Source organism: Chaetura pelagica, unplaced genomic scaffold (genome assembly GCF_000747805.2).
Source record: "Chaetura pelagica isolate M959 unplaced genomic scaffold, ChaPel_1.0 scaffold9, whole genome shotgun sequence".
NCBI classification, from domain to species: domain Eukaryota; kingdom Metazoa; phylum Chordata; class Aves; order Apodiformes; family Apodidae; genus Chaetura; species Chaetura pelagica.
In genome coordinates this window covers 2,047,972-2,065,184 of record NW_009954494.1, presented here as the reverse complement: position 1 = coordinate 2,065,184, position 17,213 = coordinate 2,047,972, and the positions used below count along the sequence as shown (strand labels likewise).

At 34.7% G+C, this 17,213-nt stretch overlaps 1 protein-coding gene across 1 annotated transcript in view; it reads left to right on the top strand.

Annotated features, from left to right (window-relative positions):
- The window catches only part of TARBP1 (TAR (HIV-1) RNA binding protein 1), a 39,897-nt gene that overhangs the window by 16,844 nt on the left and 5,840 nt on the right, over positions 1-17,213 (top strand). The window contains exons 14-24 of the mRNA XM_010004556.1: positions 493-654; positions 2,278-2,471; positions 3,173-3,428; positions 3,516-3,704; positions 6,441-6,640; positions 6,780-6,851; positions 7,944-8,064; positions 9,472-9,582; positions 10,097-10,246; positions 14,892-14,978; positions 15,855-16,054. Of these exons, the coding sequence (XP_010002858.1) occupies positions 493-654; positions 2,278-2,471; positions 3,173-3,428; positions 3,516-3,704; positions 6,441-6,640; positions 6,780-6,851; positions 7,944-8,064; positions 9,472-9,582; positions 10,097-10,246; positions 14,892-14,978; positions 15,855-16,054 (1,742 nt within the window). The remainder of the gene's footprint in view (positions 1-492; positions 655-2,277; positions 2,472-3,172; positions 3,429-3,515; positions 3,705-6,440; positions 6,641-6,779; positions 6,852-7,943; positions 8,065-9,471; positions 9,583-10,096; positions 10,247-14,891; positions 14,979-15,854; positions 16,055-17,213) is intronic.

The following is a 17,213-nucleotide window of genomic DNA, read 5'->3' as shown; positions in this document are numbered from 1 at the left end:
AGTCAGATTTACTTCTTGTTTTTGGGAGAGTGAAAAAAATCAGTAAGCTGGAGGGGAAAGGAAAGCATGTGCTTCTGCAAGGGTGGAAACTTGGAGAGGAGCATGGGACTCTGCGGTACTTTCTGAGAAATGGTGTGGAAAGTACAATTCAAAGCGGAAATGCAAGGAAAAAAAATTAATCTGACAGCAGGCAGTCCTCAAAACGTAAGTCCAATGGAAGATTGATGTGAAAGTTGGTTTTGTGTTAAAAGCACAAATTATGGTTGAATCAGGAGAATTATATTCTCTAGGATCCTAAAAGTGAAAGAACCTGTAATATGAAAAGTTTAAAAAAATAATATTAAACATCCCAAAATTAAAGTAAAGGTAGTTCAACTGCAGTGAGTACTATTGTTTTCCTTCTGCTGTCATTGTTACTGTTAGTTTTCTTTCTTTTCAGTTTAAGTTTCCTCCTCTTAATGCTTCAGTTTACCTTTGTTTCCTCATTTTTAGGTTGGTGATCTGGATCGTTGTGATCTCTACTTAGCTTTAATTCCAGAGATAGTGAATTTGTGCTTGCGAGTCAGCTGGAAGAAGGTACCATCTGTCAAGAATTTCATTTTGTCCCTGACAAATGCATCTATTCGTAATCTTCAGGAGAGAAATTTTGAAGAGGTAACTTAACATTATTTACAACATGAAATGTGAATATTAAATTGATAATGTTAGTTAAAATAAATATTTTTGTAATGCTTATATAATCACATAGAATCTAAATATTATATAAGATAAATAAAATAGATATATATATATAGATATATAATATATACATAATATATAAGGTACTATAGATAAAACTTAATGTAGATATAATTATTCACATTATATTTTTATTATACATAATAATGTAACTTCATTATAATATAAAATAAAAGAATACAAGTTGGTGTGAATATGTACGTGTGTATATCCGAACTCCTGTCTAGTTGGCAGTGTAATGGTGGTGTAAAATATTTCTAGTTAAGATTGTTAGTACTTTTTTTTTTTAATATTGCATGTTTTAGAAGTCTGCGTAGCTGAAGTAAAACTTTAGTTGTAATAATGCACTATATATACTCAAAAGCTTTTTCCTTGAATATGAACTGATCTTACTGAGGAAGTAACTGGTAAATGGAAATGCTTTTTGTATCAATGATCTGTTGAACTTCCAAGCTAAAACATAAAGAGAGAAATTTCAGAACTCAGCATTGCTTGGGCTTTTTCATATAATTACATTAATTGTCCCCTAGTTATATGTATTAGGCTAATATATCTGAGATAGATATATTTTCAAAAGTTGAAGAAACTAGTAACTTATATAAAAGGAGGTGATTTAAATTAAGATTTGTTGGGCAGTATAATCTTTGGTATTTTTCTAGATTTAATTATTTATCAAGAACAGTTAATAGCACATGTAAAAGATTGAAACTATTTAATTTGCTAGGTTTACTTTTCTAAGGAAAGAAAGAGCAAGACTTTATTTTTTTTCCTCTGTTATGTGAATTATGTACTTATTCCAGTAGTTTCAAAGTAGATTTTTTATCCTTCAAACTTACTGTTCCCTGGGGAACTTCACCAAATCTTTTGATTTTGGTGGAGTTACATTGTCATGGTGATTTCTTCAGTTGCACAAACACAGCATGTCTTCAGTAAGAAAAAAGGAAATGCTGAATAGTTAGGAATGAGGTATTTTCTGTGTTATAGACAGCTGAAAGTAACTTGATATTTAAATAATATTGAGCTTTTACTACTGTTAGGGAACTATACTGTTGACTTTTTAAAACTGAGACTTTTTTCATTCCTCTTTGAATATATGTGCTTATCACACAAAATAATAAGTGTTGTGAACTTCTAGCCTCTTGGAGCAGTTAACATGTCATATTCCAAATTTTGAGTGTCTTGTTGCATCTGGTTTCTCACTATAGGGACCTGCTATCCAGTAATATATATAAACTTGTACCTGGCAAGATAGAAGTGTTCCACCGCAGTCGAGCTAGGTGCCTGCACTTAATGAAAAAGTGGCTGTAATTTGCAAGATTTATACTTTTTTCAGTGCTTACAAGTTGTGATTGATTGCACTGACACAGGCAAGCAAAGCTGTGGTGTGCATAGTGTAAGGAAGGAGAAGAATGTGGAGTTGCTGCCTTAGGATGTCTGAAGTGATACAAATGGGAGGATTATCAAATGTATCAGTAGGCTATTTTTTATATTAGAAGAAACTGGTGCATGTTTGTTTATGTATGATTTGGTTTTAATTAGGAGCTGAAGCTTAAAGAACAAATCAAAAAAGTAGCTAGCATGGCTTCACTTACAGCAGTTTGTGAGATAATGGATCAGAATCCTGAAGCACACCTTGAATCTTTGCCTTCTGTGCATGCTCTGAAGAGATTTGTTTCCTTTTCTCCATTAAATGATGTATTAAAGAAGCAATCTTACACTGAAGAAAAAAGTAGGTAGGTCTGTGCTATACCTTCAGTAATTCTCCAGAATTAATTTTATTACTATGGAGCAGTGATTAAGGTGCTTGCTTTTCTTTTAATACCTGTTTTTTTCCTTTGATAACTCTTCACTAAAACAAAAATGAAGATTTCTGAACACAAACTAAGAATTCAGTTGCTCTTACGTCTTAACACTCAGATTTTACAACATTAAAGCAGCTCTACTAGATCAGACCAAAGGTTCTTTTGTTCAGTCCTCTGGTGCTATGAAGCTAGAGCTAACTTGGAACATTGCTTACCTTTATCCCAGCTGAATATCTATACACTGCACACAGCCCTAGAGTGTAGGCAAGCCAGTTTAAATGGAAATTATTTTCTGTTAGGGAAGAAAGCCTAGAGTAAGCCTGAGGGCTGAAAAACAAATACTTAGTTAACAAAAAAAGATGGCCAGCGTGTAGTAATGTTTCCACTTAATACCCCTGGATATTTGAATAATTAGATTTTCTGAGCCTAGAACTTATTTTTCTGTATTTAAAAAACTTTATTTCTAGTTTTCTTTTTCATTAACTTGTCCATTCTCTTCCTTAAACCTGTATAAATTTTAGCATCTTGAAGTAGTATAGTGAATTTGTACACTTAAACTGTTCCTGGTGGAGTAGGAATGTGCAGGATAAATTTAATATGATAAATACTTAAGAATAACCTTCTCCTTACAGCTCCTGCGAAGAAACAACATCTCAAGGGTGGGGAAAAATTGTTGCACGCTATGTTCATGACCAGTGGATTTGCCTCCGTTTCCTTCTAAATTCATGTCCATCACTGTCTCAAGAGAATGAAGAAACGCCAGAAATACCATTACCTACAATTGAAAGGTCAAGACAAATTCTAGAGTCTGCGTTAGAAGCCCTGACTATTCTTCCTTCAGACCAAGTTTTACCTGTGCTTGACTGCATGAAAGTTCTTGTTCCCAAGGTAAAATAGGAAACAACTGCACAGTATCATTAGTCTTGGGGGTGTTCTTTATCAAATGTAACAACTCTATCTTCTCTTTGTTCTCAGCTTCTGGATTCAGCAGAGTCTCTCTGCATAGAAGCATTTGACTTGGCTTGGAAAATCGTATCCTCTTTGAGCAACACACAGCTAATATTTTGGTCCAATCTAAAAGCTTTTGTTCAGTTCATCTTTGACACTGAGGTTCTGGCTGTTGCTGCAAGTGCAAAGGGTCAAGCATATGCAAAAATAAAAGAGGTCAGTTTAAGAATTCTTCTTTGGGAAGTGAACATAAATGTTGTTTGGATATGAAAATGTATTTTACTTTTTATTTTCCTTTCAGCTATTGTAATGAATTTTTCATTTCCAAAAAGGTACCAGTCAAGAGAGTGAGAACAAAATATAATTCTTTTGAGGATAAACAGATAGGTTATTTGTTCTTGTAACACAGAAAATGGCAAGTACAATTTTTTATTTTTCAGACTGTTCAGTATCTTCCACATCCAGCAAATCAGTTTTTTTGGTCTTTATTTTTACATTATGCACTTACTCTTCAGTATCTTGTTCAGGATTTGCTACCTGAGCTGTCACAAGCTATTAACATTCTGGAAAAATTATGCCTTTTCCTAGTAGTTTAGTCTTTGTGAAAATACTTTTTGAAATTAAAAGTTAGAACCATTTAAAACTGTAATAGATGCTATTGAGTAAGCCAAATGCTTCTTTAAAGTTTATTTTTTTTTCCTCTGGGCATCCAGCTGTAGAAAACATAAAAATAATAGTTACCGTAGAGTTCATTTTCATACTGTGTGGTAGAGCTGCCTTCATGGTTAAGAAGAGAAAAAAATAATTTTTTACTCTTTTTGTAAGATGAATGCAGATTCCTTATACTACGTAAGTTCTTGTGTGTCATGAGGTTTTTTTTTTTCATTTTGAGTCACTAAAACTGCATTCATTACTAGGATGTTGGTTCATCTTGGCTTTATACACTGGGAAGTTGTTTACCATTTCTTTTCTAAATAATCTTACTTGGGTTTTTTGTTGTTGTTTTTTTTTTAATCCTCTGATCAGCAATTAAATGTTTGTGCAGAATAGTCCACAATGACTGCAAGACTATTTACCAGAACAGTAATACATTATAAATTAGTTACCAGTATATATGAATACTTTGACTTCAGCTCTCATTCCCTGCTTTGCACTGGGAGGGGTTGCAGTTCTGATTTGAAATCACCATAATTAATCCTGTCCTGGTGTCACACTCATAACTGAAGTAATAGCAAATGTCTCAGCTGAGACACTCCAAAATTATTTTTTAGTAAAATAGAAAAATGGACACTTCTAAGCAATTTTTAATTGCTGTAATATCTCTCTATTAGCCTTAAGTATCTTAAAGTATAGTTCCATTTATTTTTTTGTTCTTCTTGAAAACTCGCTTTGAATGAATGTTACTGTTGTCTGTTTTAAACAGTAGATAACACTTCACATTTGTAGTCTTGATGTGGACCCAAACTGAAATATGTATGTGAAGATGGTAAAATATCTCTTCTGTTCTGGGAATCTTTTAGCTTTTTTGTTTAATGAATGTCTGTAATGGATAATTATGTGCTTGGTGTTGTAGTAACTGATGAGCTGTGGTTAGGGTTTTTTTATTTTTCTTTGATCTTAAATTCACAGAGTTATTGTCTTAAATCCAGTGTTACTATTATATAAAGGTGTATTTTGCCAATGTTGAGAGTTTTGAGTCTATGTGACAGCTATGCCATTGTCTGCAGTGGGACATGCCATGACAGCAGGCATCCAGGAGGTAATGAAGGTCTCCTGTATTCAACAAAGGGCATCTGGTCGAGCCACTTTCTGCCCCTTCATAAGAAAATGAAGATAAAGTTCCCAAGCAAGTGTTTACTTACGTATATTATTACCCACTCGTTGGCAGTCTCTGTTGGCATTTGACCCCTTATGCAATGGCTATATAATTTTAGCAACAAAGAAAGAAAAAATGCAACTGCCTGATGCTCTGTCTTTTGAGTAATAGTTAGAAGGGGTGGAACAAAGAGATTTTTTTGAAAAAAGGGGAATATTACTATGGTAAAATCCAAAATGGCTTCCACAGAGGTGTCCAGAACACTGTGTTCTTAGGCTTCTTCTGCTGCTTTTTTCCTTTTTCTTTGGGACTTACTCAATTTACTTAAATGTCTTAAATTTGTTTAGTGCATGCTGGACTTTTACTGTATCAATGAAACAATTGAAAAACACACCAGGATTTTGAGAGATGTGTAGTAAATGTCATGCTGCTTCTCCCTAAGTGAAACACAACAGTTCAATTTTGGAATTATTAGGAAAGTTACAATGCCTGTAATAGCACTAAAAGAAAAGTTTGAATTCATTGTAAAAAGACCAAGTGTTTCTAAGATGTTGATTTTCATTGTTTTGTTTTGGTTTTTTTTCCCCCAAAAAATGTTTTTTTTCAGAGCGTGTTGCTGTATTTCAATTCAGGCTCTTAATTAGCTTTTTTTGTGCTTTAAACCTTAGCAATTCAGAACAACTTTCTCTATAAAAAGAGTTACTGTCAAAGAATTGTCATGTTACCAAAACTATCATTTCAGAGTGGGGAAGAGAAGAAGCTTTGCCTTTTAAGAGCTGTCACACCTTCTGGAAAACCCTTCTCATGGACAGCTCTAATTGATGCTGTCTAAAAAAGCTTGTACGAAAACCACCTGCTCATTCTGAATCTCCCTGTCATCTCCCAAATGCTTGAAATTTGTTAGAAAAAACATCTTTTGTTAACATAAACATGTACTGGGCCAATTGTTGCCCATTCACCTGCCATTAAAATCAGGGGATTGTAACTAGATTGAAGACAGCATTAACTTGAGCAGATCTAGGATGTGGAAGGAGATCAAACCTGCTAAAACAGATATCACTATATATCATATTATTCTATTAATTCTAGCACTTCTGAAAACTAGATTTTGAGTCTTTTATTTCTTCTTTTTTCAGATAATTTTCAAGCTCATAGATATGTCCACTACGAAGACTGGAGTTTTCAATGTAGTCCTTAGATATTGCTGTACATCTTGGATACTTCCCACTGTTAACAGAAGAAGTGCCTTGACAAATGCTTTCTTAAATGCTGGAAATTATTGTGAACTTATCACTGAGGCTTGTCTCTTTGGAACTGTATTTAGGAGAGATCAAAGGTATGAAAAAAAAATCTTTGTGATTATGTTATTAGTAATTTTATCCTCTGTTTTCTTTTAAACTTTGATATAATTATTTAAATAATTTTTATGTGTTATTCTGCTAATTTTGTTGCTTTGTCTTCTTTCATCCTTGAAGACTTATTCAGGAGGTGCATGCCTTTGTAGAAAATCTTGGAGAAGAATGTGCAGCAAACATTGTTACAGAAAGGTAATGATTTTGAGGATCCATCTTACAATATTTGATCTGAATTTTGCCTTCATCATGATTGATGCCACAAATAGGAAGGATGCTGGTTTTGAAATCAACTTCTTATGAGTATATTAATAATCTTCTTAAATACTTCTAAAAGGGATATATATCGCACTACATTCGTAATTCAAATTTTAAAATGTACAAAAATACTCAGTATTTTCAGGAAAATGTATCCCATTTCTTAACCTGAATGGAATTGAATTAACTACTTCCTCATTGTTTCACCTCATAAAAGTGATACTGTCTAGGATGCTGATGTGTGCCTCATCATTTTAGACAAGGCAGTTAAGAAACTTCAGTTTTTGTGCAGCCAGATGTGGAGTTTGGCTTTTTTTAACACTTGTTGTAGGTCTTTTTATCTTGTGTACTGCCTCCAGTTTTTGAAACGGGCATCAGCTACTGGATTATTGAACTTTTTTTGTAGCTTCACTCCCACTTTTACTCAGTGGAAAAAAGTCAGAGAAGCAAACATGGTGCTTTGGGAAGTGTTAGTAGTTGCTAAAACCTGAGTTTCTAATAACCTACTACCATTTCTAGGTCAGTACTCCAGTATTTTCTCCCAAGAACTTGGTTTCTAAATGTCTGGTTGATACAGTCTGGAGCTACATGATGCTTTGTTATCTGTGATGTCATTAATTCTACTCTTGGCATTAATTATTCCAGATGTCTCTGAATAACTCTAATAGGAATCAAGTGTTCTGGACTAGAATATTTGATCAAAGCTGTAAGCATAAATTAGTTGGTTTTTAATATTACAGTTTACAAAACCTTTTTATGATACAGCTATTTCTGCAGAAAACTTATTTTAAACACTTAGGTGCTGTTAAAGACCTGTAGATAGAAACAGGGGCAGGTTATCTGGAACTCACTAGTTTTCTTCAGCAGCAAGGATGAACAGACCTTAAGATTTCCATTCTGGGTGTTTGCATATTGTCTCACTACAGGCAACTTGTTCAAGATGACGATTGGTGCTTTTTGATAATTTAGGAAATTACCTTTATGTCTCAACAGGAGTTTGATTTCTTTATTATTATGATTATTTTACAGTACAAACCGAGATGATCACTATGTTCGGGTTTGTGCCATTAAATTTCTCTGCTTGTTGGATGGATCAAATACTTTGCATAAGACGTTTATGGAAGACATTTTCATCAAACTGCTTGATAAAGTAAACTTCATTTCTCTTGGAATATAAATGTACTGTTAGTACCATTATCAAATTATTAAAATGCAAGTTATTTACAGTTGACAGGATGTATTAGGGTTTTTGTATAGCCTGTCTAGATTTGCCCAGTAACTTACTTTTTTTGTTGTTGTGATGAGATAGGAGTCAATTCAGCCAAGCCAAACAAGTAAATATTGTCTTTTGGGTTCATTTCTCTCTTGTTAGTGGATTTCCTAACTTCATGGAACATAATCCAAATTGCAACCATTGTTCCATTTTAAGAATCTTTCTTTAGGCTGCGTTTTGAAGCACTGCATTTCACTTTAACAATTGCAGACTAGCTTTTGAACTGAGAGAGCTGTTGTATCCTTAGGAGACCTTTATAAATAGGATCCAAAGAGAAGGCTGGGGTCTGATTTTCATTTTTCATAGCTGCTTATGTATTGGCACTGCTGCAAAATCAGTGGTAAATTACTTCAGCTGCTATTAGAACAGCACCCATGCATTCTGATATTCAAGAATTCTCCTTTTGTCTGAAGAACAAGAAATGGGTGGTCCTTCATTCCTGGCAATTAACTACTGGAGGAGAATGCTTAATATGTGTTGTAAGATGGATCAAATGGGAAAAATGAGCTTTAAAAGTAATTTCCTTACTTAAATATGAAGTGTAGACATGTAAAAATACAGTGTATTTGCATTTTAATATTAACATTTGACTTGGATCACCAAATAATTTATTTTTTTTTAAAGTTAAGGAAGAAGTTTTGGATGTCAGTGTTTTGAAGGCAAAACCAGAGTGCATAAGGAAAGAATCTAAGCTGTATGAGAATGTGAATTTCAAATGTTGTTAAAGCTCCATTTTTCTTACCTATTTTCTTTCACATAAAACATCACAGAATATCAATTTCTGTCTCAAAACCAGAGCTGTAGTTATAAACTGATCTAATTGATAGCATGACTAAACCGCATTTAAGATGTAGACACTAAAGTAGGTATGTTTTAAACGATATACTCATCTCTTCAGTTAGAATCTTTACTTCTTATGTAATTAAATTACAACTTGAGTCTTCATGCTCCTTACATGTAGTATTATTTTAAGTGGTCATATACAGCGAGTGCTGTAAATTCTTCAGCTTTCTTCAGCTGTTTGAAGTCGTGATACCTAACGTTTTTGTGCTCTTAAGTAGAAATACTAAGTAGAACGGTGTATTTTTCAACTTTCTGAACTTCTCACGAACAAGCGTCAAAATTTAATTCTAAATACATGAAATAAATATATATTTTCCTAACTTTACATTAAAGCTATACTAGCTGTTCAGTAGATGCTGCTTTCTCAGCACAGTGAAGTATATTTCCATATATTTGATTTTAAAGGAAGACTAGGTAATAAACCTTTTAACTTGCTTTTAGGATGAGTTGGTATCCAGATCTAGAACACGCTACTATGTGAACTCTTTACATCACAGAATTAAAAACCGGGTATGGCAGACACTCCTAGTTCTTCTTCCAAAGCTTGACCAGGTATTGCTTTTCACTGTAAATTCTTAAATACATACATACTTTCAATAATAATTACCTGGTGCTATGCAAACTGCATATGTTAAATTTTCAGCAGCGTACAAAAGGCGAGTCATCTCTGTGGCTGATGTAGAAGTTTTGTGTTGTTTGATTCTTTCCATCTGAACTCATGGACTTCTGATGCATTTCTAGAAATCACTGAAAATTGATTCTTAAATTTGTGAATTACAGGAGACTAGATTGTTCCTGTTAAAACTAGCTAAAGCTCCGTACTGACTATCTTGTTTAATGCTTTTCATTCAGTAAAAATGTTTGCTACTTTATGAACACACAGAATAAAGTATTTTAAAGTAGAATACAGAAATTAGATGGTTCTGAAGTGTGTTTGTCTGAGTATTAAAAATATTTCTAATACTAAATTAAAACAGAGAATGTTATTTTTTAATTTGAATTTTTTTCTTCATGGAAATAACATTTAACAATACACTAAATAACTACCTGGTTTTGTTTTCTCAAGAGTTTTTTGTGTGGAACCCTTGACAAAGTTTTCCAGGCTGGATTTGGTAACAATCAGGCATCTGTGAAATACTTCATAGAATGGATTATTATCTTGAGTCTACATAAATACCCCCAGTTCCTTAATAAATTCTGGGATTGCTTTTCCTATGTAAGTAAAAAATTTGGCACTTGCTTGAAGAGTAACTTGAACAAAGAGATTACAGTTTGTCTTCCTATATGTTCTTTTCTGTGTATTCTGATTTTCCTTTGGAAGTCAGGGGTTGTTGAGCAAATTGAATTATCTTGGAAGTGAGTCTGGTCTATAGTCTGAGACATTTAGACATATGTGATCTAGAAGTGGTTGAGGACAAGCAAATTCTTCAGTTGAGTTTCTTCCTTTTATGTTGTACTACTCTGGTCAGAGTAGAGCTGGTGTAGTGAATCGGGGTATTCTTTGCAGTCGCCAGTGTGAGAGCCATCAGGAACATGTGGATGCCCTAGATTCTAGGTTTGGGAAGATGCTGCCAATTCACTTGAGGTTTACACACCCCTCTTTTGTCTTCTGCATAATTGTATTTGTCAGTGGGAACATGACTTGCATAACATACTCAGATTGCAGCTTTTAATATGGACTTGGAGTTCTTGGCAGTGGAGTTTTGTGATGTGGTTCCAAAACCAGAGGTGGGGTTTGAATTATGGTACCAAAAGTCGTGAAAGGGTTGACTGGGAGAACTGACTTACTAGCGTTCCATTTCTATGTCTTGAGTTCTTTTTTAAGTAATTACCTGCAATTGTCTGTGTTTAAATCCTTGAATTTTTTAGCTCAGTACATCTGGGCTGAGTAGAAAATGTATGTATTTGCATCTCCTCTAGTCTATAGGAAGACATGACTTGCAGGGGTGCATGTGCTGAAGCTCACCACTCATAATTGTTAAACGTAGGTGTCATCTTGCTTGTCAAATAGCCTAGTTGCTACTGTAGGATTTTTTTTAAAAAGCCAAACAGTAGAACAAGAATTAGAATTAAATAGAATAATTGGAACAGTGCATATTTACATGTTTTGCCCCAAAACAGGCATGTCTTTAAATACTGCTCTGAATCACCGGTGCTTGCTAGTGATGTGTATTGTGTTTTTTTAAATTTTCTTTGTTTTTTCTGTACGGGGGAAGAAGTTTCTCTTGCGGTTTACAATTTAGCATAAGGAAAGAATCTAAGCTGTATGAGAATGTGAATTTCAAATGTTGTTAAAGCTCCATTTTTCTTACCTATTTTCTTTCACATAAAACATCACAGAATATCAATTTCTGTCTCAAAACCAGAGCTGTAGTTATAAACTGATCTAATTGATAGCATGACTAAACCCCATTTAAGATGTAGACACTAAAGTAGGTATGTTTTAAACGATATACTCATCTCTTCAGTTAGAATCTTTACTTCTTATGTAATTAAATTACAACTTGAGTCTTCATGCTCCTTACATGTAGTATTATTTTAAGTGGTCATATACAGCGAGTGCTGTAAATTCTTCAGCTTTCTTCAGCTGTTTGAAGTCGTGATACCTAACGTTTTTGTGCTCTTAAGTAGAAATACTAAGTAGAACGGTGTATTTTTCAACTTTCTGAACTTCTCACGAACAAGCGTCAAAATTTAATTCTAAATACATGAAATAAATATATATTTTCCTAACTTTACATTAAAGCTATACTAGCTGTTCAGTAGATGCTGCTTTCTCAGCACAGTGAAGTATATTTCCATATATTTGATTTTAAAGGAAGACTAGGTAATAAACCTTTTAACTTGCTTTTAGGATGAGTTGGTATCCAGATCTAGAACACGCTACTATGTGAACTCTTTACATCACAGAATTAAAAACCGGGTATGGCAGACACTCCTAGTTCTTCTTCCAAAGCTTGACCAGGTATTGCTTTTCACTGTAAATTCTTAAATACATACATACTTTCAATAATAATTACCTGGTGCTATGCAAACTGCATATGTTAAATTTTCAGCAGCGTACAAAAGGCGAGTCATCTCTGTGGCTGATGTAGAAGTTTTGTGTTGTTTGATTCTTTCCATCTGAACTCATGGACTTCTGATGCATTTCTAGAAATCACTGAAAATTGATTCTTAAATTTGTGAATTACAGGAGACTAGATTGTTCCTGTTAAAACTAGCTAAAGCTCCGTACTGACTATCTTGTTTAATGCTTTTCATTCAGTAAAAATGTTTGCTACTTTATGAACACACAGAATAAAGTATTTTAAAGTAGAATACAGAAATTAGATGGTTCTGAAGTGTGTTTGTCTGAGTATTAAAAATATTTCTAATACTAAATTAAAACAGAGAATGTTATTTTTTAATTTGAATTTTTTTCTTCATGGAAATAACATTTAACAATACACTAAATAACTACCTGGTTTTGTTTTCTCAAGAGTTTTTTGTGTGGAACCCTTGACAAAGTTTTCCAGGCTGGATTTGGTAACAATCAGGCATCTGTGAAATACTTCATAGAATGGATTATTATCTTGAGTCTACATAAATACCCCCAGTTCCTTAATAAATTCTGGGATTGCTTTTCCTATGTAAGTAAAAAATTTGGCACTTGCTTGAAGAGTAACTTGAACAAAGAGATTACGGTTTGTCTTCCTATATGTTCTTTTCTGTGTATTCTGATTTTCCTTTGGAAGTCAGGGGTTGTTGAGCAAATTGAATTATCTTGGAAGTGAGTCTGGTCTATAGTCTGAGACATTTAGACATATGTGATCTAGAAGTGGTTGAGGACAAGCAAATTCTTCAGTTGAGTTTCTTCCTTTTATGTTGTACTACTCTGGTCAGAGTAGAGCTGGTGTAGTGAATCGGGGTATTCTTTGCAGTCGCCAGTGTGAGAGCCATCAGGAACATGTGGATGCCCTAGATTCTAGGTTTGGGAAGATGCTGCCAATTCACTTGAGGTTTACACACCCCTCTTTTGTCTTCTGCATAATTGTATTTGTCAGTGGGAACATGACTTGCATAACATACTCAGATTGCAGCTTTTAATATGGACTTGGAGTTCTTGGCAGTGGAGTTTTGTGATGTGGTTCCAAAACCAGAGGTGGGGTTTGAATTATGGTACCAAAAGTCGTGAAAGGGTTGACTGGGAGAACTGACTTACTAGCGTTCCATTTCTATGTCTTGAGTTCTTTTTTAAGTAATTACCTGCAAGAGTTGACTGGTATCAATTGTCTGTGTTTAAATCCTTGAATTTTTTAGCTCAGTACATCTGGGCTGAGTAGAAAATGTATGTATTTGCATCTCCTCTAGTCTATAGGAAGACATGACTTGCAGGGGTGCATGTGCTGAAGCTCACCACTCATAATTGTTAAACGTAGGTGTCATCTTGCTTGTCAAATAGCCTAGTTGCTACTGTAGGATTTTTTTAAAAAATCCAAACAGTAGAACAAGAATTAGAATTAAATAGAATAATTGGAACAGTGCATATTTACATGTTTTGCCCCAAAACAGGCATGTCTTTAAATACTGCTCTGAATCACCGGTGCTTGCTAGTGATGTGTATTGTGTTTTTTTAAATTTTCTTTGTTTTTTCTGTACGGGGGAAGAAGTTTCTCTTGCGGTTTACAATTTATACTATTTTTTAAATGCATAAAGATGGCTTGTCATGCCTGTCTGAACTGATGAAAAGTGCTGTAAGGGGTATAAAACCTCTTTCTATTTCAGGGTTCCTTCTGAGAGCTCAGGCATCTTGGATTGCTGTCATTTTAGTAGATGAAAATCTATTAGATCAAAATAAACTTACGCTGATAACAAATGAACTTAATCACACTGAGCCTATTCAAACAATCAGAGAACATGTAGATTTAAGAAAAGGAATACAGATTGTGTTTTCAGAGGCTATCTCAGGTAACAGTGACTCTCAAAAGAATTGTCAGGATTATATTGAAAAATAAGCTGAACTTGAGCACACAGTGCAATGCTGTGACAAAACAGATTAATAGGAATCATTCCACTACAAGCCCTTGTAAAAAGCTCCTCCCCAGCTTTCCTGCGGGCCCCCTTCAGGTACTCGAAGGTCACTGTAAGATCTCCCCAGAACCTTTTCTTCTCCAGGCTGAACAGCCCCAACTCTCTCAGCCTGTCTTCATAGGAGAGGTGCTCCAGCCCCCTGATCATTTTTGTCGACCACTTCTGAACTCATTCCAAGAGCTCCATGTCATACTTATGTTGGGGGCTCCAGAACTGGACACAGGACTCCAGGTGGAGTCCCATGAGAGCAGAGCAGAGGGGGAGAATCGCCTTCCTTGACCTGCTGGCCATGCTTATTTTCATGCAGCCCAGGACACAGTTGGCTTTCTAGGCTGCAGCTGCACATTGCCAGCTCATGTTGAGCTTCTCATCACCCAACAATCCAAATTCCTTTTCCTCAGGGCTGTTCTCAGTCCCTCCAGCACGTTGACCACACCACACAGCTTGGTGGTGTAAGCAGACTTGGTGAGGGTGCACTCCATTGCACTGTCCATGTCACTGACAAAGATATTAAATAACAATGGTCCCAATACCATCCCCTGAGGAATCCTACTCATCACCGGTCTCCACTTGGACATGAAGCCATTGGTGTGTTATTAAAACGCAAATAACATGCTAGGAAAAATGAAATACTAATATTATTAACTTGGGGTTGTAATAAATTTTGCTGTGAAAACAAATAGGTTTTTTATTAGTATTGATATTATTGCATCTGCAGCACATGCTGTGAAGATTTATAGGGTATAAAAATGTTTTATGTATGCATGTTACTAAATTCTCTTTTGCTTTAGGATGAAGAAAAGCTTAAAACAAGCATCTGCACGTTTTTATCTGTGTTATCACACTTTGACATAGTTCTTCAAAATACCTCAGAGAAGGTAAGTTTGACTAGAAGTTTTACCCTTTATTTAGTTGCAGAGTCTATGGATTTCTGAAATAAAAACCATTTTTGCAGCCTGTTTTCCAAATCTTTTTAATACCTACTCCCTACTAGGCCATCCTTTGATATGGAAAACACTAACTCTTCCTGTAACCTCTCTTAACATACTGGACTCAAGAAAACTAGCTAAATGGCAGATGTTTTGGATAGATAGGCCTGATTACCTGGGAGTTGTTCTAGAATAGCTATTTCAGTTTAGAATAAACGTGGATGCACCTGGGTTTGTTGTTCTAGCTGCTCTTGTTTAGCCTGCATTAAATTGAGCAGAGATAGATAACATGGAAGAAGGTGATCTTTCTGTAGAATAGCAGCACTCAGGTACAGAGTGCTTTGGCAATATTTAGTCCATATTACATTTAGAATTACTTATTTGGAATTCTCAAGGTTCTTAATTGAACTTTAAAATAGACAAACACAGTCAGATGTTACATTAGATCAACTACTTCACATCTGTAGCAATACAGTCATTTCTGTAATATTTTTTACTGTTTGCGTACATTTCTAGATCAGCTTTGTAAGTGCTATAAAATCAGAAGCTAACAGAGGCTTCCTTGTATGCAGAAACATAATTTTCAAAGACAATAAATATATTTTCAAAACACAAGTGGGGCTTTGGGTCTGAAAAGGAAGAATGGAAATCAGGACCATGTTCTGAAGCCTGTATTTGCACATATATATACTGTTACAGTTTTGGACTTTCTGAAAGGCTGTTTTTTGAGGAAACCACTGTTTCTTGGACTACTCTTGCTATTGTACATCTAAATGGTATGTTAAGGCTTAACACAAATTCAATAAATTTATCTTTGTTTTTTAGAAGCCAGCTTTGAAGAAAGCCCTCATTGTTGTTCTGCAATGGTGTTTCAACCATAATTTCAGTGTTCGACTTTATGCACTAGTTGCCCTTAAAAAAGTCTGGTCTATGTGCAGAATGTTGCAAGTGCAAGAATTTGAAGCTCTGACACCAGTTATTGAATCTAGCCTTCAACAAGTGGAAAACATGCATGGCACAGGGTCAGTAACATATTTTTGACTTGCAACTTAATATTGTTTTTCTGAACCATTTGGTCGCAACTCCAGTTTTCCAAAAAAAAAGCACCTGGTAATTTATCTGTTTGTTTTTTGTTGTTTGGGTTTTTAGTTTGTCTTGTTTTGAGCTTTTTTTCTGGAGGGAAGAAGGGGACAGGTGGGTAGTTACCCTGTTTAAAAAAAAAACCAAGACTTGGAAATTGAAATCTAACTATCAGCAAAGAAAATGAAGTAATGTTTCAGTGTAGCATTACAGTCTGAAAACACAACAGGAAAAACTCAAGGCATGTTTGAATGATGCTTAGTTTAGGGGCAGGGTAAAAAACAGACAGTCAAGAGTGCTTAATTTCCTTACCTGTTGGGTTTTGAAGCAATACAAATCATTCTTCCAAACTTCCTGGTACCAGTAAATTCTCAAATATAACATCTGAAATGTGTTGTCAGTATTAGTATTTGAAAAGATTTCTATGGGAGAAAAATGGATAGGGAAATTAATTTTGGGTGATGAGTGAATGAGCTTTATAGAAATGGTTTTCTGCTTACTGATTTGGAAATACAAAAATTCCGTTAAATTTTGTACAATCTTTGTTCTTGTATCCTCCTTTTTAGCCCTGTTTTTTTTTGAGTAATTTAAAAAGTTTAGAATATCTGACTGTTGCCAGCCAATAGAAACTTGGGACTGCTGCTGACAGGCTTTTTTTTTTCCTCTTTTTGAGAACATGTGTATTGATTTCTCCAGTTGCAGTCACTGTTAAATCACTCATATCAAGACACGAGGTGGAAAAAACCAGCAGTGGGCTAGTCGTTTTTTTTTTGGTTACAGTTACAAGTTGTCACTGAACCATAGGCTAATGTTCAGTTTGCTTCAGATGCCCAGATGGGATACCCTTTCATGTGAAACTTGCTTCTTGCAATACTAGAATTTGAGGACATGTTTTAGGCCTTTTTTGAAACATATAAAACTTCCCCAATGCTGATTTTTTGGGGGGTTTTGTTTTTAATGGGTCCTTACTTAACTGTTCAAGTATCTTCTTTCCCATACAAAATACAGTAAATATAAACGGGTTACCTTATCCCAATTGGCAAAAAAAACCAAACGTAATACATTGCCTGTTTTGTACATCATGCCTTATTTTCTGCAATTGCA